Here is a 24,968-nt window from a genome sequence, read left to right as displayed (position 1 = left end):
CCCTGCCAAAAGCAAACCTGGCAAGTTAGCATCAAATCTAGGCAGGTATGATGTTTCTGTACTTGGGGGGGGGGGGGACGAGACGGGGACAGGGACCCACACCAAGGAGAGAATTGCTTATTTGGCAATAATTGCTGAAGTTTTTCCCTCCGTTGTGTCCAGCTCCTCCGTGCAGCCCTGCCATGGGTATTAAGACACATGCCAAGTTTTGTTCTAGGAAAAAAAACACACTACCACAAACAACTTCTGATTAAACATTACGAAAACATAACCAGCAGTACTCCTCACCTAACTCCGGGCTCTCAGCTTTTTATTTCACTGCTGTCCTACGCAACATTTTCCTACAACGTTAGCGGGTGAAGATACCTTTGAATCCCTATGTGCTTGTTAAAGGAAATCTCAAGGTTTTAAAAAAAGCACGAGCTCCTGTTCCTCAGACTTGTGTGTAGAGAGAAGGAAGGCACACAGATCTTCTCTGAACAGAAGGAGGCTTCTCCGCCTCTCACTTCTCAAACTCGGCCATGCTGCACACATGCACCTGCTAAAAAGTAATGAGAAAAGAAAATCAGATGGACTAAAAAGTAGTGGCAACAAAACCATCAGAAGTAACTGCAATTTCCTGGTGTAATTTCTAGCCCAAACATTCTATTTTTTTTTCTACTGTTATGTATTTAGGAGCATACTTTTTGTCTGCTGCCCCCAGTTAACTAATAGAAATTCTGTTGAGAAAATGTGAAATAAAATCGTAAGTGAAATGATCTGTTTCTCTCCTGCAACACATTATCAGCCTACAGATGAAACTCTTAACAAGTAACAAGGTAACACTACAAAACTACCCGATTATTTCAAAAGAAGGGGGGTGTGTGTGTGTAGGGTTTTTTGTTTGTTTCTCCCTCCCCCACATCCTTTTAAATCCTACATTGGAAACTTAACTGGCAATTCAAGGTAATAATGATTACATACTGAACACCCTCAACCAAAATTCAGTACTACTTGGTGTCTTACAGAAAGCGTTCTTGACTTGCTCAAAGAAAATATTTTCGAGTGTAAGACTAAAGAGTCTAGGGCATGAATACCTTTCTGAAGCATGTTTTTCAAACTATTGAAAATACACAAAAACACCAGCAAAAATGTTTTCACACAGAGCAGAAAGCATCACTTACTACACACTGAATTAGTCAAGTTGATAAACGAGGCATGATGTTCAACACACAAGTCAAAATACATGTCAAGAAGATATTTAATCAAATTATAGACTTCTTTGAAGTCTACCATCTTGTCTACACTAGATTTCTCAAATGTCTTGGGAGTTATTAGCTAATACATTCAAACTTCATACATTTAACTTACTCCGTAGGCCAGACAAGGCTTTAGAAGCAATCCTTTAAGACTGGCTTTGAAGCATACTGTCAGAACAGCATTCAGGAGCTTATATTGTCCTTGCTTTATGTTGTGACCTATAGTTTTGATTAGGCTTCAGTCTCCACTACCAAAAGTGATAGTCACGATACAAAGTGACTTAAAGTACACTTAGGAACACCATGTCAAACACCATGATGGAAAATGCAGCTTTGCAGTTACACTCCTAAGTAACAGTCAGATTGAGGCTCAGAAAACAAGACTGGTAGCATATACTTCAAACACTGCATTTATTACAAAGGTGCATAGAGTTTATGCCATTTCTTTTCAATACTTACGTTTAAACTACAAACAACATACAAAGCTAGGTTAGAGTATGTAATAAAATCAACGATGATTATCTAGTCAATTCAGCACAACAGAACATTCTACTGTATTTAATTTCACAGAACATTTCTAAAACAAAAGCACCTCCGGAATTAAAAAAAAAAATTAACAAATACTCTTTCAATGTTTAAAATTTTAATTCCATTCCCTCTCCCCTACGGCACTGTGGATAACTAGTTTGTTATGAAGGCAACACCTACTTGGACTGACACATCAGCAGTGCTTAAACTAGAAGTTTATGGGTCAACTTCTCCATCTTTTCTATAACCATCCCATTCTCTTAACTACATGAAAACAAGTTTCAACCAGTTGCATGGCAACAACCAAATAAAACCCGGTCCTATGCCTTACTGTGAACGATGATTAATACACTAAGGAAAAAAATCTGATTAAGTGCTCCAGTTATGAAGTGGAACACTTTCTCTTCTTTCAGTGAGTTTTGTAACTGAAGTAGTACTACTACTACTGAAGTAGTTCCTTGTATATTAACGATTCATCTCTTCACTTCCATATAGTTATCGTTAGCATACATTCACTGAAGGAAAGGTGTAAATTTTCAGGCTCCTTAACCCCATCCCTTATCTCCTCCCAACACTCCACATACAGTGGTATTCAGGACAATTTATTTGGTCTGTACAACATCTACACCAAAACTTCAGATTTTGGGACCTGTTATTGTTGCCCCTTCACTTTCCTACTATCTTTTCCTTAGGGATGATGGCAGATGACTGAGCCAGCTTCTCACGAAATTGCAGATTTTCCTCTCATAACCAAAACATAACCCTACCAACACTGCCACGAACTGCATGCTTTGTCATGTACGATGGAGAAAAGGAAAAGCAGTGCAGAGTAACAGCCTCACGAAGCCCAACACTAGAACACTGTACCTGTGCTCCCAGTGCTGCATGGCAGCTGGGCTCGCTGGCTGCATCGCACCGGCCAGACTCCATCCAGGCAGGCGGCTAATACAGGCGCTGCGACAGTCCTCCTTCCATATGAACACACACAGGGGTAGGGTCTATATATAGCAAGGGAATTACTCTGCAGCTCTTCGCTGCCCTTCCATGCATAAAATTTCCAGGTTTCTGGGGAAACACTTCATCCTCCATACAGGAGACACTGTGCATTTTTATTTGTTGTCACGTAACTCCTACCAGTATAATGAAGCATTGCCCAGTTTCTCCGTTTACAAGGCAGGGAAGAGGAGGAACACACAGCCACAGGGTACGCACGGCCTGTCAGTGCCTCTTGGCCCCCTTTCGTGCATTAACTTCAGCATTCTCGAGGTGTACCAGAGGGCCACAGGTTGTTGAATCCCAATGCTAAAAGCTTTCTACAAGTTTCTGCTGAAATGCCCTGAAGACTTTCTTGAAAAAAAGAATCGGAATAACCCTGAAACAGACTTAAAAATCAGGAAAAAAAAAAAAAGACTGCCTTTGACAGCAGCAGTTTCCATCCATCGTGAGGTAAAACAATGCCACCACCAATGTTTTGCAAACAGCAATATACCCCAAATGCAGAACCACAAGACAAATGGCTTAAAGGCCTCCCTAAAAAAAGTAGAACAAGGGTATGAGATATGTCATAATTATTTCACTAACTATGCCACAGTGACACATACAACAGACGAGAGAGCTCTGCTGAGGCATAACAAATTGTATTTTGATGTTAGAAAAGACAGAATTGTAGAGGACACTTAAAAGATCATGGCTGATCAGTACAAGGCTACAGAACCAAAAGCCCTGCAAACACTGGTAACAGTCATGAGGATGTCTCAAGATATTTCATGACAGCGAGCACTACCTTCTTGAAAATGCATTACCTCCCTGCGATCAAATCCTACCACTCCTCCTTTCCCTGACTTCTCATTCTCTGCTCAGCTTTATGGGAATGTTGAAGACAAAAGTGAGGTTTAATATCTACTGTGTGTTGGGCTGGGATTTCTTAGCCCCCTCTGCATATTATTATTCAAATGCAGACTGAGTTTATAAAGATCTATCATTCCTAGGTTCCTGCCGTCTACAGTTCCCACTAGAGACAAACAGTGCCAAACCCTAAGCATTTAAAAATCCCAACCTATTTCTGACATCCCATCTCTCCTGTAAAATAAATTCCTTCCCTATGATGATGAGGCAGGACTGAACACTGGCAGGGACTTCTGCTTCGCATATGAGCAAGGTGCTAATTTTTCTTCCAAAGTCATCAACAACACGTTTTATTAAGTTTGTCCAATAACACTTGGACAACAAATACTTGTCCAATAACCTTTATGAAGAATTCTCAGCTTTTCAGCTTTTGATCTGCTTGTTCTACTAAGTGGCAGAGAGTTTGATTTTGTTGTTAATTTCTAGCTATAAAGTAAAATGGCCTGAGAAAACACCCCATGAAGGCACCATTTTTCAGCCTTAAAAATGGGAAAGAAAAGGAAATTATCAACTCGTGTTATTTAGCACAGAGAAATGCAACTAGTCCGAAGACAACTAAACATAGTTTGCTATCCCTTACTGAAGGCAAATGTGTTTAAAAAAAGGAAAATTCCCTTTTGAATGGTAAATGAAATGTATTATATTGTAGTTTACCTAACAATAGTAGCTTCAGAACAGGCAGAACATACAAAACATGTATCAGGTAGTTTCTCAGAGATTAAGTTTTTATGTTTTAATACTGTGCAAAAGACTGCCACAGCTTTGGATGTTTGATAATGCTCACGTTAACCCATTCCTTTCAAAATTATTGCACAGCAAATGTTATTGTGGTTCTTATTTCTGAAGTACTCCTTCACGCTTTTCTCATTGTATATAGAACAAAATCTCCTTTTGTATTTGCTTGAGGTATAAATTAACAACTTACACAAGAAAAATACTCCTTCCTCGTACTCAAAAGCATTTAAAAAAGATACTGAATTAACTTTCACTTTACTTAGACAAAAAGATTGCTGTCTTCCAGAAAAATATACTACAGTTGCACGGTGCAAACAGCACAAATTATACTTTAAAAAGTTTTGTATGCGGAAGCATAGTAGAAGATCTTTTCAATAGGTGGGCTTCTGAGGATCCACATAGGCAGGGTTGTAAGGGGGCTGGCTGATTGGGTAAGGTGCTCCAGCACCAGCTGCGAAAGCAAAACACAGAAAAAAGATTTGTGAAATTTACACTGAGAATTTTACACGTATAATGGCAACTTCTGTTCTGAGCACACAGTTAAGAGGTTCGACTTACCTAGCATCTTAATCGGTTTTGTGAACAGTTTGTGCTAACACATAAAGCCACCCACATTTCAAAACTAAGATAACAAAAACCTTTGTTCTTGTGGATTGTTCTTTATTTTTTATGTTTAAGTGTACATCTGCATTGTGGCAGCCACAAGCACATGGTTAGCCTTCAGGGGAGAACACAGTCCAAAAAAAAGGAACAGATCTGGTCCAAAAAGGCAGTGGAAGTCAGAAATGCACCAAGAACAGAAAATACCTGATAGTATGCCAAGAAGTGAAAACAAACTGCTAGACAAAAGAACAAGGTTTAGAGAAACCATCTTAGGATTCCTTCAGGGAAAACGCTTTCCTGGTAAGTGTCACAGAGTTAGTTAAAAAATTAAAGGGAAAAAAGTATCCTGCCGCTACCGAATGTATTAAGGAGTTTGACGTCTATACTGGATATATACCACTCAGAAGATACCCTTATTTCTCAGTACTCTGAGACAAGCTGCTCTCAAGCGGCATACTCATTTTCAGGTCTGTCAAATGGCACAGGTTAGTTCAAATAACACAGCACCTGATCGGATCCCAGAACCGTTCGGTGTGGTTATCTTTGCTGATCTTGTAAGGCAAGTGGGTTTGCCTCCTGTGTGACAGAGCAGGTATTCTCTCACTTGCATGTGACCTAATTAAGAGACTGCCCCTTGGTTAATAGACAAGAGAAATACAGGAAAGCGCTCCCATTTTGAGGCATTCTCAGCTGGCAACACGGAAAGTGCTTCAAGATTTTCCCAGAAAAAAAGTATTCTAAGAACTAACAAAGCAGCAACAGTTTCAGAAACACAGAGAGTAAGAGAAGCACGATGACTAGGTTATTAGCTCCCTCACATGATACAGATGAAGCCAAAGCAGTTTGGGGTAATCCCATAAAACCCACAGGGTTTTATTGTTGTAAACTTCTTCAGAGTTTATAGTAAAGTGGCATGAAAACAATGCTGTGAAAGAGGGAAAGCAGAAGAAAAAAAGATTCTGCTAATTCTAACTGCTAGTCATCCACAAACTTGTCTGAAGTTGATCAGAGACTTGGTATTCTCTAAGTACGGTGATGAACTACTAGAAAATGTCATCTGTGTATAGATTGAAACATATAGCAAATATCAGATTAGAAAGGGTATGTAGAAACACCCAACTACGATATGTATGTTAATCAGACTTTGATTTTAATATGAAATTTCAGTTGATTTAGTAAAACATTCTACTGGATCCACTGAGAGTCCCACATACCACCCAACTTTGCCGATACAGTTCCAGCTACACCTCCTCTTGCAACGCTTAACACAGAAATGGTGACGGGGAGATTTCAGCAAGGGCCTATTACAGCATAACTAGTGTGTTACAGGATTAGTTTACATGTACATATAGTCATAGAAAACGTTAAATGTAAATAATACAAGACTGGCTCCAAAGCAACTGTGTCTGGCTATTTAAGAGATGAAGAAACACTCAGCCCCGCCTTACCTGCCACCGTTTCATGATAAGCTGGGGGTCCCGATGGCTGCATGGGATAAGGGGGAGGATACTGCGTAGGGTACGGTGCTACCGGCATTCCTGGCTGCGGCTGGATAGCCACAGGCTGATATCCTTGATATGGGGCTACTGGGTAGCTGGGTGGCACTCCCTGTTGTTGGGGGTAGGGAGCCTGAACCACTGTCGTGGAAGTGGTGGTCACAACAGCTACAAACAAGCAAAAGAAACACGGTTAGTGCTGGGTGGTTCTAGATCACCTGGGGCAGCCAACAACAGTAATGTAAAAAACATCGTCTCTTAAGATCAATTTCGCACTTCAAGATCTGAGTAATTTCCTTTTGAAGCTCCACAAAAGATTTAGAACTAAATGTATGCCTCTAAATACCCTTCCAGTGATCCCAGTAGTAACGTGAGCCTTCATGTACTGGGACAGCAGCCAACTTATCTCCTTGCTCCTCAACACAAAGAGCAAAGAATTTTTTTCTCCGACTCCTCAAAACCCAGGAACTCAACCCTGCAGCCAAGTCACCTATAGTTTAGTGTAAGACTGGAAAAACTGCATATTTTTAAATGTTACTTGCTTTTTAAAGATTAAGGTGATAAAGATCTCCTTTCTTAGGCAAGGAGCTTCCTACCACGACTGCCCAAATGAGTTTCCTTTTGTACATTGTCTATACACTAATACATACATGTGTTCGGACATCTTTCTTCAAATAAGTCAGAAAAGAAAAATCCACATTATGTCATTCATTTTCGTAGGAGCTGATGGTGGATCGTTGGTTCGATCTCTTATAGAAATAAGGGAGCGCTAACACTTTCTAACGAACTGCAGTAATTTCTTTGAGATATTCTTCCACTTTATGCTACAATTCTAGACTTTGCTCAAGATCGCACTGTTGCAGTCCTGGGCCTTTGGCGTATTTTTCAGGTATATGTTTAAGAGACTAGGAAAAATTTAAAATTTAATCCTATTGCCTGCTTACCTCAAAGAAGAAAACACACCCCTCAAACTCCCCACATTGGGGTGGGGAAAGGGAACTTCTAAATGCTTAGAAAATATTCCAAAATATCTCTCTGCAACTTCACATCCTGAACCAGCTTAAATGCTTATTTTTAATGTTAAGGTATTTCAACTTCTGCAGCAGAGAGGTAAGGCTTTCCTTTCCTTTCCTTTCATAGGAACACAATCTTCTTGGGGGGGGGAAGGTCTCATTCAAAGACATGAAAAAGAAAATAAATATACAGGTACTTACGCCGTGGTTTTCGACATGCTTTATACAAACAGCAACACGAACAGGTGAGGCACAGAATAATAGTAACTACAATCACTCCACAAACAGCAACTCCAATCGCAATAAGGGTTCCAAAACTGCAAGAAAGATACCACCAGAAGTAGTAAGAGTCTTTCACACAAATTTATTCCTCTTCCATCTTTGTAGCAAACACATTGCTACACAAGTTTGATAACTTAATTTTCCAAGCAGTACTTGACTGCTCTGAACACGCAGACAGGCAAGCCAAAACGAGGGACCCCAGACTTTGGGGGTGACAGCAAGTCCTTCGCACACTCGTAAGGCCTCCCAGGCCCCATCCTGCAGCAACCTCTGTACTGAGCACACCTCTCCATGCTGCAGATTCTCGGCAGGTTCCTCGGCATTTGTGAACAGTTGTTTCAGAAGCCACGTTTGCACGGTTCGGAAGACCTGAAATTCTGACAACTTTACTGCAACAGCAAGTATGTTACGCTACATTGTGGGAGACAGAAACACTGCCCAAACCACCAAAACCTAGTACAGGAAAGCCAAAAATTACACCAGCTTTAACCTCTGTAACCTCTGTGATGAGCAACAAATGATGGAGGCAGACGTAAGGCTTCCAAAGCTGATGGGTTTTAAGTTCTGTTTACCACAAAGGGAAGAGAAAGTATCACTGTAAAGCATTACACACCAAGTGACAATTGCCTTTTTAGTGTTAATTCACATGATCTGTTTCCTACTGCCTTGAAATCACTAAAGCACTTGTTCCATAGAAGCCAGTCTCCAGCATTTTTATTTCTTAAAAAAATGCACCATGCATCAGTTGGGGGAACAATTAGAGGAAGTCAGTTTTAATGAACAAGAAGCTCTAAAATAACAAGTGGAGAGCTGGTTTTACATCCATCCTGTTTTTGCTTCTTCCTAGAGATCTTGGCTACAGAACTCCCTAGTTTTTTCCTGCTCAGTTTCCTGTTAACAGCTCTAAACAAAGTGACACATCTCTAGAACCTCCAGCACTTTTTGCTTGGCTACCAAACAGCCATCGAATATGAAAACGTTTTTGAGTATCAACCACACAGGAAGGTTAAATCACTAAGAAAATGTAAAGTGCTCTATCCCTAGTCCAAATTTGGAAGGCTTCACCTCAGTCTCCTAGAGCAACTTAAGCCTCAGTGAGGTGGCACTGAAGCACTGATAAATGAAACAGGTTCAATTTGAAATGCTTTTTTTCCCCTTAAGAGAGTTTCCATCAGTTTTATTCTGCTTCTGCAACAGCTAGAAGAAAAAGCCTGGATCAAATCTCTTTCAGGAATCTGAGCAACAATTTTATCTAACTGCATTTAAGTTGTGCGCTGATTTTGTGAAGTATGAAGCGTAACGCTACAGATTTACTCCTCAGGTACTAACTCCAATATTGTGGATTGCCTATAGTGACTGCACCTAAGCATTTCCACGTAAAACAGGAAGCAGGAACAGCTGCAGCCCCCTGAAGTCACAGAAACCATGTCAGAAACACTGCCAGGGCAGCAAAATGCTGACTGCAACACAGCTGCAAAACTTGAAGACACATGAATGCTTTGTTCCATTTATTTGCACCTTAAGGTAACATTTTTCATACGCTGACTTGCCCGTGTAAAGGCATTCCTAAGCATGCTGCTTTCAAGCGCTTCCTCCATCCTCACAAGCATTAATTTCATTTCAGCACAGTAAGTTCACAGCCTGCTCGTCTCCATCCAAAAATCCCATTTCTTTCAAGCCTGGTATAAAAAGGAAGACACAAATGCAATTTCAAGTGGGTGGAGATAAAACATGCACAATGACGCCACATCCTGAAACACAGGCTGCCTCCCGTCCGCGCGGCCAACAACAAACATAAATCAGATGACTTTGAAAACACAGGCTGAATACATGCGTATGCAGAAATGAATTAGATTTAAGACTGACCTATGGAATTTAGATGAATTACACAGGGTGCTTACTAAGTGCTCATTACATAAATTCATATATACACTGGAGAAGAAAAAGGTAATTGTGCACAGTGGATCCATACATTAGACTTAGCCACCTTGATTGCAATGTTCACGAGAAACAGCATGAATGCCTGTGACCAACTATGGACACCTGACAGCAAACGTTAACTACAATTACTGCTACTTGTGGCGTGCCAATAGCATTTTCCTTGCTCTTGTTAACTTCCCTAGTGAGAGAGCTTTTTTTCATGCAGAAATGGGAACATTTCCATTACAGTCAATCATTACCAAGCAACATTAGCAAAGACAACAAAGAGAAGAGTCTTCTAGGTTCTTCCTTGGGCTTTTTCCCCAGTAAAGAATGGGAAAAAAAACCACCAACCCAACAACATTTTTGCTAGAGAACTATGGTAAGACATTCTTGTGTCAAGAAAAGAGATTAGGCCTGACAGACAACTAAAATTCTTCACTTCCACAGTGAACCTCCTTAGCAAAAGCTAGGGGGTGCGGGGGAAAGTCAAAGAAACCTAGGAAATGGAGAAAACAGACAAAGTGGAGAAACATCTACTCATAAACAAACCTGCACAGCAGGAAACTGGCAGAGAGCCCTTATCTTTCACGACCAAATTCAGTTCTGATACGACAAGGGAGAAAACAGCACAAGCCCGTCTGCAGCCAAGCTGGCCACCAACAGATAAAACATTGGTCAGACTGAAGCATGGGCTGCATTTGCTTATTTTTGATACGAGTTTTCTGCTCACTGAAGCATGTATCTCATTGCATAGTTACTACCTCTAATGAGGAAAGCGACAAAAGCAAAGCTCAGGGGAAAAACCCCACCATATCCTTATTTTCACCAAGTTGTCAGAAACACCCCACGCATTTTCAGCATTTGTCTGTATGTTTGCTAAAATGACACAACCACAGCACGATGACATTTTGCATACATGTTTTAAAGAGCTAAATACACATATTTAAAGTACAGGTGTGTCAGGTATACCCACTTTAAGGTGAGGTTCTCTGCGTGTGTAAACACTGTGATTCAGTTCTACCTGCTGAAATACTGTGTGATTACTACAGACCAAAATTACAAGCCTTAAGAGTCCAGTAAGTGAAATAACAGACATGAGTTAGTTCTTCCTGGAGATTTCTAAGGAGTGTACGCAACCGGATTACTGCAGGCATTTTTATCACCTACTTCACAGCAGAAGGGTAACTTTCCTGCCAGTGCTTGGGCTCACGCAGACTAGTGTCTTGAAACAGCAGAAGTAGCGTGAGATTTACAGAAAACAAACCAGTGCTACGAACTTACAACTTGCAGCATCAACACCAGCTTTCAGTACTGGAGCTCTTAAAAAATATTTTTTTCCCTAACTATTGTTATTGATAATCAAAACTAGCAATACTCTTTTGGAATATCTGAATGCTCAAGCACTACCTTACTATCATGATAATGCCTGTCCTTTCACTGCCCAAGGAGTACTGCCCTGAGCAGTTTTGAACGTGCAGTAATATCCCACTAGTACAACTATTGAAAAAACTGCAGGAAGTCTACCATGAAGAGATGTTACTCAAACAAGGCTGGAATGGTGCTCAGCATACTTTGTGAACCATCTAAGCTTCAGGAGACAAAATATTCCAGATACCATATAAAGACGCTCTTGCAGTGCGTTACCTCCAGAAAACTTATACCCCAACTATTGCTTCATTTAATTGCTTTCACTTGATCAGTTTGTCTAAAAAAGACTCTGAAAGGATTTGGAAAAAAATATATTCACATTAAATGGCAATGTAATTACCAACTGTTAGCATTATACATAAATGAAAGACCAGAATAGGGTTTGTAACTTAAGATTCTTCCCCTGAATGGTTAACCAAGGGGAAAAAAAAAAACCACAAAAAAACCCCACCAAAACTCAAGCCAAAAACCACACCTTACCCCCTGCATTCTGTAAACAAACTTCGGAGGGCAGAGATCAGGGTGGCCACTGCACCAGACCATAATGCTCTGCTGGCATCAGAGTTTCAACACTGGTTTCCGGATTCCCACATTACATATACCATAGTCTTTAAATAAAGCACACACTGTTATAAACAGCTTGAGCTCATCCACTGCCATTTCCTGCTTCTTTCTCTTCACATAAAAGCTAAACTCTGCCAGTAATTTAATAGAAAACAAAGTCAAACCTAACAGCAGTTTTACTGCAGGAACAATGATCTGCAACTTCTCATAAAATCCATGGGAAAGTATGAAGAGACAACTCCCTGCACTTCCCTACCACCACCTCTCTCCTTCCTTGCCCTATTCCACTTCTACCCCAATTCTCTCTCCTTTGGAAAGCCCTAAATTGTGTGTGTAACGAGCATATCTTAACAGACTCACCTTTAAAGCCGCCTAATTATTCAAAATACGTCTAATTATTCAAAATACGTCTAATTATTCAAAATACGTACCAGTTCACATAAAGGGAGCTAGGCGATTAGTGCCTGTTTTACCCCTTTTGGTACTGAACGAGACACAACGGACACACTAAAATGTGAGAATCAAAACAGGGATCTAAACAGTACTATTTGTAGAATTTAATTCTCAAGGCAGTTGTTTATATCTGAGATCTCCAACTTAAACACTGTCAAGTGGAAAAAAAGAAAGTAAAATGCTTTGAGTGTATTCAAGGCCTTTTAAAATATCCAAGTTTCAGTTCCAGCAACATGTTTTTAAACCTCCATAATACTTTGAATCACTTAAGTTGGCAACATTTCATAACCCAGGCTGTAAAGAAAGTTTTTACATATCCATGCATTTATGGCAATGGGACACACTGCAAAAATCTTGTCTTTAAAATTAAAAAACATCCAAATGAACCACAACAAGACCACCTAGTTCTGCAAAATTAGTTTAAGCAGCCTATTTATTTCGCAAGTTTTAATCTATTCCAAGATTTGTTCCATGATTCAAGAAATATGTTGGCAGGGTCCTTTTCAAAAGCACAGCTGCTTTTAAAAACAAGCATTTACAAATACTGAGTTATGGTTGTAACACAGGGTGGTCTGGAAAATCTTAAGATAATTTAGGTTGTTCCTAAAAGTCTAAATAAATTGAGTATACACATATTCTCTACTACTCCATTGTTCCCAGAAACATGACAGAATGGTAAATGTTCAGACTTGCCCTGACTCGGGTACAGAGCATGACCAAACAAGCCACCAGACTGAGATGCTTTCTGAAGTCCAACACTTCAGTCACAGCCATACAGTGCCACATACTGCCTCTAAAGCGTAGTAGGAAAATAAAGGAAAAGCTTTTCTTTTTTTAAAGAAAAAGGAACATGACTTCCCAAAAGTCTTTCAGAGGAATAGTTTTTTACAACATTACCAACAACATGCTTCCTCAGGTTGATGCTTTAGCACAAAGATTCAAACCACGAGAACCACTTTGCTGGAGACTCAAAACCCCCTCCATTTACTATTAACCTCGCAGGAGTTTGCTTTCTGTGTAATACTCACAGGAAAACATCGGGATGACTTTAACACTTGATAGACTGACTATTTTAGCACAGCTGGGTTTCGGACCACAGGAGCTTCAGCACATGGGGATAATCAAAACATACACCATAGAATAAAGCCTCACAGTCCAGGGGCAATCAGGCTAATTGCTGGTGCCAGCCACAGCCTGCTCCAGCCATCTCACCCAGCGCCCACCCCTCTGACACAAGATCTCTACAAGTGTCTGAGCAAGGACCCAGTGACTCCTGTGGTGCCCAACAGGCAGCTTAAATAGCACAGTTTCAAAATTATGAAGTGTTGATAGTTTCATCACACTGGCAGGTTTAAGCAACGTCTAAGTAACTTTCTAAGCTACACAATACAGCAAGGTGTGGACCAGAACTGATGTCTGCATTGATCTTTCAGACAAAAAGCTAACTCAAGTTAACAGTTGAGTGTCTTTCACAAGGGTCTTGCCCGCATACAGTTCCTTAAAGTGATGAAAATGGTTTCACCTCATTTTGGCTAACCCGCCAGTGCAGTAGCAGCTCAAGTCATCACTAACCGTAAACCGCTAAACTGCTCTAGAGCATGAACACCGATGAACTGCCACTGAAACCCACAAACTTATTCACAGATTTCCACAGTTCTTTCCGGGTACTCATAAGGAGGGAAGTCCACTGCAGGAACCCCCTGACACAATCTCCGATACACCTCTGCCAACCTGCTGTCCGGGCAACCCCGACCTGCACCCGCCCAGAGCCAGCTAAGCCCACCCCAGCACCCTCAGCATCAGCCGAGCCAGCTCTGGCTTACTGGAGCAACAGCGATGCCATCAAAAGCCAAGGAGCCCTGCAACTGCAAAAGCATTCTAGAAAATAAGAATGCAAGAGTCTTTTGAGAAGTTTGCTAAATCCATACTAAATGGGTCCTTTTTCTATTTGTTCAAATAGGAAGCTGATGTGGGTTACTTTGAGCCCAAAATAATAAACTCTACTTTCATACACAAAGACCTACTAGAAGTAAACCTAATTACTACTTTTTTGAAAGACACTAAGTTATCAATTTATTTTTTTCCCTAGTAACACGTAACAGGTTTAGCACAAGTTCTTAAACAGCCCGTATGAAAAAGTAGCAGGGAGGGAACTTCCTGCAGTTTGTGGTTTTACTCAGACATCCGATGCCCAGATCCAGCAGGTTATTATGGAACATGCATATAAGCATCTCTTGGTCTATAAACAGTTCACTTGTAAATAGATATATTTAGTACATAAATCCCTTCGTAACACATACTAAAAATACAATTTTCCAGGAAAGTTTCCCAGGAAATCTACTATTGTACACTTTGTGGGCTGCTATTATACACTTTGTATAGCTGAGAATAATTTCTATAAGTAACTGGTACCTTAATAACACACACATAACAAAGGGAAAAGTCAGAGCTGCATTCAGAGGGACTAAAGTCTTTCATCAACAGTACAAGAATTAACACTGCAGCTTCATGCAGGTCACAAGACAATTTCAGACACGTCTATTGGACCCTCAGGATAAAACCACAATAAGACATTTGCTTCTACAGACAATAAATTTAAAATTTGCTTTTACTGGCAAAAAAGAAAATATAGATACATTACAGATATTTAAGGCAAAGTGATTCAGTTCCTGTCCTACTACCATTAGGATCCCGGTCCAATGATACAGGATGTAACCTCCCACCCTAATTAAAATTTAGGACTAACGTAAAGGCAATGGGAGGATTTTTTCTGAAATGATTAACTGAATTAATACAACAAATTTAATAAAAAAAAATATTAAGTACCACAGAAAGTTTTCCCCACGTAAACAAGTGCAATACTATGAGTTTGCCACTGCCACAATACCATACTAATTCTGGAAAGCAGATTTAAGCAACTAACTAGAAACTAGCTTGGATAAAGAGTTATAAAGTTTTAAATAAAATTTTTTTAATTTTTTTTATTCTGGCAAATTGCATCACAGTCTGTGACTTCCCAAAGACACTGAAACTGCAGTCAAAGGAAGTTTAGACTAGGTTACGCCCACCAGCTTTTCTTACAATATAACCCAGCTGTTACGAGAAACACACTTTTTTCTTTATCCACATTACTTGTATGTCGTCACACATATAAAAGTTAGAAACACAATGTTCAGGCAGGAACAAAGTTTAAATTAGGTAAATTAATTACCCTATACTACTGTGAACTGACATGCCGCCTCAGCCCCCCTCCCTTCCTGCAGAAGTATTACTCATGCAGCACAACGTGGATCATCAAGGAAAGTCTAACACTGCACAAATAAGAACAGACCTCTTCAGCAGAGGTCACATCTGGCCAACCACTACTTCTCCTTTTAAATGGTATTCATCATTAATGAGACCTTCATTAAAAAAAAAAAAAAGCACAAAAGTTACTTTCATGACTAGTGCCTTCCACAACACAAAAAAGATAAGAGGTTTTTAAGTTTACTTCTCAGTGGAATTGAGAATCAGAGATCATGCTAGTCAACAGAGAGGAATATCCCATTAAAATTAATGGTATAAAATGTTTTTAATAAAAAACAGACTTCATCAAAAGAGCTATCTTTGCATGATCGCTAATTCCCTGAAATTAAACTAATTTGTTGACTTCACAGAAGACCTTACAACTGCAGTTTTAAAAGGCTAAGCAATGTAAGGACTTTCTCCTCCTCCTCTAACAACACATCTGTTCTTCTCCTCCCATAATACATCTACCAATCTATCACAAATACATTTGGCTACACCTCAGGCTATGGCTGTTTTACAGAAGTATAAGAAATGGCAGTTCAGAGCTACCTTTGGAGTGCACATGCTCAAACTTTCACAGATCCTACCTAAATAACAATCACGGTCTTTTAACCATGTTTTCAAGGAGGGATTCTCCGTTTCTTGGGTTACAGGACCCTTCTCTGAGGGTTACCCTGCCTGTGGCTGCTTTGACAAGCTCTGGAGAGAGTCAACCTGTATGTTAAAAATGTGCTGTTTCCAGAGTTACACCGTGTAGAGGCACAGCAAAGCCCCAGGGTTAGGAGAGGAAACACTCTACCCTCCCAAGTACACAGAGTCAATGGAGTACACACCCACAGAAAAATTTACTACTGAACATAATCCAAGCGATTAATCTTACCGTGTCTTTGCATGTTTAGGCCTGATTGTCTTGGGGGTTTTTCGCCATGAAACAGCCTTCTGTAGTTAGAAGAGCACACTAACCCAACCATGCACATCTGTCTCTTGAGCCAGAAGAGCATTTTTCAATCTCTCCTTCCATGTTGGTTTCAGAGTAAATGAACCTGCATGAGCATTAAGCCTACTGCCTGAAGCAGGCAACTAAGAATTCATTAGTGGCAACTCAAAACTGCTTTGTCAGCTTTAAGCAGCTTCTTTACTGCTAATACAGTGAACACAAACCCAAACACTCTTTTTAATGCAAGTTACAAGTTGTATGAGGTTCTATTTAGTTTTCAGGCTAGTAAAAAGCAAAGAAAAAAATTAAATAGCTTCAAATCCAAATCTCAATTGTTTCTAGACAAGAGGCTTACATTCCTTGCTGAGATTAGCCTGTGTCTGACTGCAAGCCTCACAGAACAGGCTCTGTATGCACTTTGACTCTTTTATTACAGAAAATAGTAAGGACCAGTACTGGAAAAGACAATCTCTGCTTGTTAAAGAGACTGCTTAAAGAAATTTACTTTTCTGTAAGTTCTTTTCCAAGGACTAATCTTCATAATTTATTTTCTTATCATTGACAACCTACTGCAGATGCTGGCGCATCCAAACACACCATGAAGTGTAAACTGAAGTCCCTGATAACGACAGGAGAGGAGGAGGAGCAGGAAGAGAAATGGAGTACAGTTTGCACCACAGCAATTTTCACCTTGTCTGTGGAGAAAACATAAGCTTGAAAACATCTAAATCGAGAGACAGCAAATTAGGATAATCGTATCTTCCACAGTTAGAAATTTACTGCCAACTTATGCATGTAGCAGACTATTGCAGATGCTGCATATCAATCAAAGGCAGGCAGAATGACATGGATGTTCCCCATTTCAGAAAAGGATAACGAGGTCCAAGACAACACACTGATCAGCCCATGACAAAACTTAAATGAGCGTATCCCAGTCTAACAAGGCTGTTCTGTCTCTGCCAGCCAAGGCTTTCCAGGAAGACTGTCATCCCGCCTCCCTCTTCTCATCACGGAAGGACGAAGAGCCTTTTCTTAAGCATTACTGTATCTGTTACACAATCTGCTGTAACTTCCAAGGCAGAAGTTAATTCAGAGACAGAGTCCAATTAACAAAGACAATTTGAAGTTTTATTCCTGTTTAGAAAGACTGATAGCAGCTGCCCCAATTACATTATTTTCTTCTGTAACTCTGATACAGATGTTCTGAATTGCTCCACCTCCTTAAACACTCAAATATTTCACAATTAGTTGAATGGTGGATGCAAGTCATCTAATTTCCTTTTCCAGTAAGGGTCACTATTGGAAAATTGGCATACCAAGGCTAAATAACCATGTAACCGGTGCAAATTATGACAACTGCTGTTCCAGTGAATCTGTGCTGTGCTTTTTGTGCAGTTTCTTAAAGCAACAGTATTGTGTACTGCAGAATGAAAGGGGAAGAACAACTAAATTAACCTTACTACTCATGATCAATCTTTGAACCCAGAACAGGGGAAAATTCAGTAATCAAATTAAGAGGGGAAAAGATAAAGTGAAACACCTTCCAGTAGTAAATCCTTGCTACAATGCACTCACTAGCAGCAGAAATTGCATATGGTCATCTTGCAAGCAAGGAAAAATGGTGGCAAAATTTAACATGTTCAGTGGTATGAAACCTATACCAATGCTCTGATTTAAAAGCTCCGAATGATCTTTAAGGATTGATCAACAATGGAAAACGACTGAATCCGAGTTAACGCTGACCTTTATACTTTTCAAAAAATGCTTACATTTGTTTCCAAATGCAGTGCTCTGGGAAGCAAAAAAGACACTCGAAAGCAATGTAATTTATTCTTTGAAACATCCAAAAGAAGATTACAGGATATGAACTGCCCGCACTGTGAACTATGCTTAATAGGGTTGCCCAAAGTGCCCTGCACATCTGCCACAACAGCACCTGATACTCAATATTAAATAATGAAAGACAGTAACATTAAAGTATACTAATAAAAAGAAACCTACTAAAAACTGGTGCTTTCCTTGCACTTCTGCAGCAGACTACAGAATAACCGGGGGGGAAGCAAAAGTACACTAAAAACTCAGCTAGACCCTTCCCTAGCACTGTCCACAGACCAGAAACTAATTGTGGCAGGTTTTCCAAGGAGGGAGAAGAGACACCCCAGCTCACTCTGCCCAGTGGCAAGTCCATGTGCCGTTTGTGACAAGCCCTCAGAGAGGTAAAATTAGGTTAAAAAGCCAGGATTTATGAACAATGTGCCAGAGTGGTAACTTGATCTAGGAGTAAGCCCAATGCAAGAATGAGGAACTAAATGCTTTCTGACCTCTAATGCCAGGAAACAAAGCATCACCTCCTCCTTTTGAAGGGCAGCTCAAAAGCAGCATTCACAACTCACAAGAACAGGGCACTAAAGGAAGCTGCCCTTCACTGCCTCTCCTCCCATTATAAACTGCTTAAGGACTACGCTCATCTCGCTGGAGATACAAAGAAGTATCTCAACTGACATCAGCCCCCCTCTCCACACAGTATTAAATAAACACGGTCGAGCATCATGAAGCAATGTAAAACTTGTCTTTTAAAAAAGAAATTGGCATGGAGCAATAAGGTTGAGTATACCTTGCAGGCACAAACCAGGGACTACTATTCCAGAAAGAACAGAGCTTACTGCTTGGTTAAAAAAAACCCAACCCAACCCAAAACAAAACCCCACACACCACAAAAACACCTGGGCAAACTGTAATGAAACTGAGATATACTTGGTGTCCCACTGACTGCAGTCACAGAAAGGCCGACTCACTTCAGTTCCCAATGCTGAAACACCCTAAATTGGGCACTTAGTCATTAGTCAGTTTGGAAAGTTCTGGGATGTGGTTTTCCTCTGGAGTCACATCCGGGTGGCTTTTCAAGGGCAGTATTTCTGTGAATAATTACCCTCTTTCTATTAAAATTAAAATTGCCTACCAGAAAGTTAAGCTCAATGTTAAGTCTAGGCCTTTGCACAACACTAATTTTTCAAAGTTGTAATGCAATTGAAGGGGTGGAAAAAACCAAACAGCCTCCCCCCTTTTCTCAAGGTGAAATATTAAAAAGAAAGATAATTAAGGCAACCTAGCTGCTGTTTATTTAATGTTTTCTGTCATTTACAAACGCACCTTCGTGGACTGCAGGCCTTGCTTACAATTCCTTTAGCAGTTGTGTAGGGGGTTGTTTTGTTTGGTTGTTGGTTTTGGTTTTTTTTTTAAAGACTATATTCTTTCATTTTCTACGCTTTTAAATAACTATACTTGTTGGCATGGAAAAGCCCGTATTTACTACATTCTTCACATTTAAACCTTATTACTCCAGCAGATTCAGTATCTCTGCAGCTGCAAAGGTGGGAAATGGAAGGATTTTTCTCATATCTTTCTACCAAAAATGCAACAAGAGCGAACGATGACTGCAAGATGAGGCTCACACCTGCGGCACTCGAACCACGCATGTGACGATACGATACGTAAGGCAGCTCCATCAGCCTAGCAAAGCGGGGCATCCCTCCGCCAGGGCAGCGCGTACACCGACCCTTTCCTCGAGGAACGCTATCGGGTCAAGAGGGATCAAGGATCCAAGACATTCATTTACGCTCCTCGCATCGATGCGCTGGCGTGCACCAGCCCGGCAGCGCGGCCCCCGGTGCCCCTGGCCAGACCGCCTGCCCCGCGCACCGGCCGCGGAAAGATGCAGCTGTAGGTTGCGCAACCCGGGCGGCTCCACTCGGCTACGCCAGACCCAGCACGGCCCCGAGCATCCGCCGCACCACGCCGTTCCCGGGAGGTGGGGGCGCCGCCGCCACGGCTCCGCCCGCTGAAGGCTACCGAGTCGCCAGGCGGGAGACCCGACCCGGCCCGGCCCGGGCGGCCGCGCCTGCCACAGCCGCACGGCGAGGCCCCTCCCGCCCCGCTCCGCTCCGCCGCGCCCGCTTACCCCATGCTCGCCGCCGCCGCCGCTCGCCCCGCGCCTGCCGCCAGGCCCCACCCCCGCCCCGCGGCGCCCCGCCCTCTCCCCGCCCCCGCCCCTTAAAGGGCGCCGCAGCCACGGCCGGGGGCTCCCGCGCACCTTCCGCCGGGGCGGGCGGCGTGGCCCCGCCGTGCGCGCAGCGCCTCCCGCCGGCCGCCTGCGGCACTACCGCCCCTCCGCCAGCCCCGCCGGCGTTCACCGGGCAAACACACAGCGGTCACAGCTTCCCGGCTCAGAACTAACCCCTGTCCTCTCTGTAGTCTTCCACGACACGAAGAGTAGAAACGTTTTACTGCAGGACTCTTGCGATCACCAGCGCAACGCACAGATTTAAAATAATTCATTTTGCCCGAGGTTGAAAGAGCACAAGACGCACTGATAAAAAGTAAAGTGCAAAAGATGCTAAAAAGCACGGAGATGCTTCAAACAGAAGCACCTTCTCTTACTGAGCAGCTATGGACTTCAGCTGTCAGTACCTAAGAGTTACCAAGCACACATGTGCTAATGCTTTGCTGACAGACAACCTCCCGTCCAGGAGTAACAGCATGAACTATTAAGCACAGCAATTGTCACGACCTAACCTCTTCCTCCCACTCCTACTTCAAGTATCATGACACATACATGGAGTTTGAGTGCAACACATTCCTAACGCACAAAGATGTATTTCTGTTTACATATTCTACCAGCACATACTGATAACACAATGAAGAACCTCTAAGTAAGTATCACTTCAAAAGCTGAGATTTTGCAGAGCTTACCTGGGGCCAGAAGAAATGTAATAATCAGGGTCCGAAAAAAACTGCATATAATTTACGTTGCTTGAGCCAGAGGTCCTGTAGTAAAAGAATTAATCTCAAAAATTGAATTTATGACTTAGGTTATTTTATTATATATTCTTTTTTATATAAAGAAAGTCCAGATGTTTATGAAAGGTAATATCCAATAAAAAGAGAGATTAATTTTGTCATCCTCAAAGGAAAATTAAATAGGGTAAAAATATTTGGCAATGCTCAAAAAACACAGACCAGTACATACATCGATTTGTTCACCTCAATGTTCCCATTTAACAGGTAAATTAACATGCATTAGCATAGATCCCTGATCAAGCCAGATGTAGAGCTGAAAGGTCCCATTGTAATTTTTTAACGGTCAAACTGTATTTTTGTCATCCAGTGATAGAATTAGAATGTGCTGTATATATTCGGTTTGCCTCATACCTTCCATCAAGCAGGTAACACTGAAATTGTTGTTCTTCATCAAATTTTAAGAAGGCATTAGAGCAACAGTATTGATGCACGCAATCTCCACAGCAGAAGTTGGGACAGGATTTTGCAGGGTGTGCCTTGCCATGATGATCAATATATGCCTGACAATCCTCACCCAAAACTGAAAAAAGTTAAAATCCAATAGTTAGTAACTAAAGAATTAATCACAGAACGTCTCTTTCTCATACTGACCACACTTAGGCTGACATTTAAATTTTTCAACTTTTTTCATTAGGTCCTACAAATCAGTTATTTCCTTTGGAGTACAGCAAAGGCAAATACTTACTCCCCCACACAGAGTATCTCACCTTCATCAAGTAGCTCTTCCTGACTGTCCACACACACAAAAAGGACTAAACTGCATGCAAATACACTTTAAAGATGCTCTGTCTGGTGACACTCTCTTCACTACACCTGCTAGTGGCTACTAAATTACTGTAAAGACTCAAAGAGCAATGCGACCAGCCAGATACATAAAAAATCCCACACAAACCCTAAGACCCTTTAGGTATTTGACTTGATGCAACAGATGCAACACAACCACATTCACCATGGGTTTAGATTTCTATGTGACTTGGTTGTCTCTACCTGTTGCTTTGTTTACTTTATGGAAAATCCTAATCCAGTTAACCCATGGCATAAAATAGAGATGTCATAGAACAGAGATTCCTAGGACTAAAATCAGTTAAGTGCTGTCCTCCTACTGCAAGCTTCAACTAGTACAGATACCATGGTAAGGAAATGGCGATGTTCACGCACTAGGATGGATTTCTTAGGGGATATCCCATGCTTTTCATCATTGCACTGGGTTGGCGCATTCCTTAACATACCAGCTTGTTTTCTCTCTCAAGCCTAAATGACTGCAACATAAGAACAGCACATTAAAAAGCTTCCAACTGCCACATAAAAATACTTCTCAAAGCTTAAATAAAAAGTGCTTCCCAAGAAAAAGCTTTAGCAAGAGTATCATCACAGTTTTCAGTGATAAATGCTGCATTCAGTTGGTTTCTATTCCTCATTTTCCTTCCTATCACATTATCACATACTACATTAGCAAGACATACCCTGATATTTTGCCCCTAAACAACACTCTGAGAAGCTCAAATTACTTCAGGTGTAATTGCTCAGAGAAAGCAAACAAGATGAGGCAAAGACAACAAATCACATTCCTTCAGAAGATAAGTAAGGGGTACTTCCTGGAGTATTTAAACTGATTGCGCCATTTGAAAAAAAATCGCTGTGAGCCACCTCAAAGAACCCTTTTCCTGGTGCTTGCCCTTCAAAGTACTTACAGATAAAACTCTTTACCATTTCAACCATGCTTTAGCGTAGCCCTCAGACAAACTGTGATCCTTTACTACTCGGACCAAGTTACATGTCCTCTTGCATATCCACTAAAGATCACATTCACCTTCCCTGCACATGTCTGTGAAGAATTTGATCCACCCGATAATGTGATGCCACTGATGCATACAGTATCAAGAGCGTTCCACCATTTCAGAGACTTCACTTGCTAAGTCCTATGATCACATCTGCTTTTTCACATCTGCTTTTTCACATCACATGACAAAGTTGGGGAAGCCCACATCCTCCATCCTTTAAACAGAATAGTTACACATAGGGCAGCTGAAAAAAACCAAGTTACCAATGTTAGCATGTGATGGCTATGTATGAACTCAGTTATCAAATGAGTCAATATAAGCAGTGCCGCTTGTGCAGTATCATCACTTAACACCTAAGTATTTACATTATCTTGCCCTAAAAGGCTGAAGTTTTCCATGCTGGGGGCGTAAAAGTGAAGATTTTTAAAGGGATGCATCAAGAACGACCAGCAGCGGCTTTGTGGTACGTTTCTCCCCCAACAGTCTCACCTTGGGTTTGCCGGTAGACAGCGTTCATGAGGTGGGTCCACAGAGTCGATGCTGAGGCACCTACTGCTGCCGTCGGACAACACGCCCGTATCACAACGAGATTTCCTTTCCGCTCCACTTTTCGCTAGTGTGCCCACACGGCAAAAAGCCGCTGTTCAGCTGTGGGTTCCTCCCGCCCGCGCCCACGGACCTCGCAAAACCACGGGCCCCAGCCCCAACGTGGGCAGGAGCTGAGCTGAGGGGTCTCTGCTCAAAGCCGGGGCTCCCCCATGCCGGGGGTTCGGCAGGGCGTCCCCGGGGGGAGCAGCCTCGGCCACGGAGGAGGCCGGCAGGAGCCGCCGCAGCCCGCCAATACTCCTTGAGGGCCGGCGACGCCCTCGCTGTCCACCCCCGGCATCCCCTGCCCCTCAGCCGCCTCCCGCACTCACCGGCTGCCAGCAGCAGGCAGAGGAGACCGAGAGCGCCCCGCCACGTCGCCATGCCCACCGCTGCTTCCCCCGGGGCGGGCGGGCGGCCCGCCGGGACTCCGGCACCCCTGGGCGGCGCCTCGCGGCCGCGGGCGGAGCAGCGGGCAGGGCGGGGGGCGGGGCGGGGCGGGCAGGGGAGGGGCGGGGAAGGGCAGGGCGGCGCGTGGGGGACGCAAAGGGCGGGAAAGCGCTGAGGCGGCCGGTGGCTCCTGGGGAGCGGCCATAGAGCGTCACCCTGGGCTGTGTGGGGGTGAGCCCAGGGCTGCTGCGTTTGGGTCTCGGATGAGGCCTGCTGCGAGGCCGGTGCCCTCCACTCACATCCCTGCCATGTCCTCACCCAGCTCTCTGCTGTCAAGATGGCTCCTCAGCTGGAACCTCTGCACAGCGCTGGCCCGGTAGCCAAAGGGCATTCCCCAGCTCCCCAGCATGTCTGCTCTCTGCTAACTGAAGGGTTCCTTCTTGCAGTAGAAGCCACAAAATCCTTTTTAGAAACTCAGAATCATTTAGATTCTGACTTTTGAGATCATCAAGGCCAACTGTTATTGCAGGACTGCCAAGTCCGTCACTAAACCATGTCCCTCAGCACTGTGTGTCTTTTAAACACCTCCAGGGACGGTGACTCCACCACCTCCCTGGGCAGCCTGTTCCCATGCTTGACCACCTTTTCTGTGAAGAATTTTTTCCTAACATCCCATCTAAACCTCCCCTGGAGCAGCTTGAGGCCATTTCCTCTTGTCCTGTTAATTAACCCTGTCCGGGTTAATTTTCTTCTTAGCAGCTGGTGCAGTGCTGTGTTCTGGATTTGGTGTGAGAACAATGTTGATAACAGGCTGATGTTTTTGGTTGTTGCTAGGTAGTGTTTGTACTAAGTCAAGGACTTTTCAGTTTCTTGGGGCCTGCCAGCCAGAGGGCTGAAGGGGCAGGGGAAACTGGGAGGGGACACAGCCAGGACAGCTGAGCCAAACTAGCCAAAGAGGTATT

At 42.4% G+C, this 24,968-nt stretch overlaps 1 protein-coding gene across 4 annotated transcripts; it reads right to left on the bottom strand.

Annotated features, from left to right (window-relative positions):
* Positions 1-1,632: 1,632 nt before the first annotated feature.
* On the bottom strand, positions 1,633-24,071 carry SHISA5 (shisa family member 5). 4 transcript variants are annotated; one of them, XM_040593144.1, is made up of 6 exons: positions 23,949-24,071; positions 21,602-21,770; positions 21,143-21,217; positions 7,720-7,835; positions 6,458-6,673; positions 1,633-4,857 (listed from the first exon to the last, which is right to left on the bottom strand). In XM_040593144.1, the coding sequence occupies exons 1-6, from the start codon at positions 23,998-24,000 to the stop codon at positions 4,778-4,780; spliced, it is 708 nt and encodes a 235-aa protein (XP_040449078.1). In that variant the 5' UTR covers positions 24,001-24,071; the 3' UTR covers positions 1,633-4,777. The 4 variants fall into 4 exon arrangements, with proteins under 4 accessions (XP_040449078.1, XP_040449080.1, XP_040449076.1 ...); XM_040593146.1 differs by lacking the exon at positions 23,949-24,071 and adding an exon at positions 23,521-23,642; XM_040593142.1 differs by lacking the exon at positions 23,949-24,071 and adding an exon at positions 23,061-23,229.
* Positions 24,072-24,968: the final 897 nt, after the last annotated feature.

Source organism: Falco naumanni, chromosome 4 (assembly GCF_017639655.2).
Source record: "Falco naumanni isolate bFalNau1 chromosome 4, bFalNau1.pat, whole genome shotgun sequence".
NCBI lineage: Eukaryota > Metazoa > Chordata > Aves > Falconiformes > Falconidae > Falco > Falco naumanni.
Note: the sequence above shows the minus strand (reverse complement) of the source record. Positions and strands in the feature narration are given on the sequence as shown.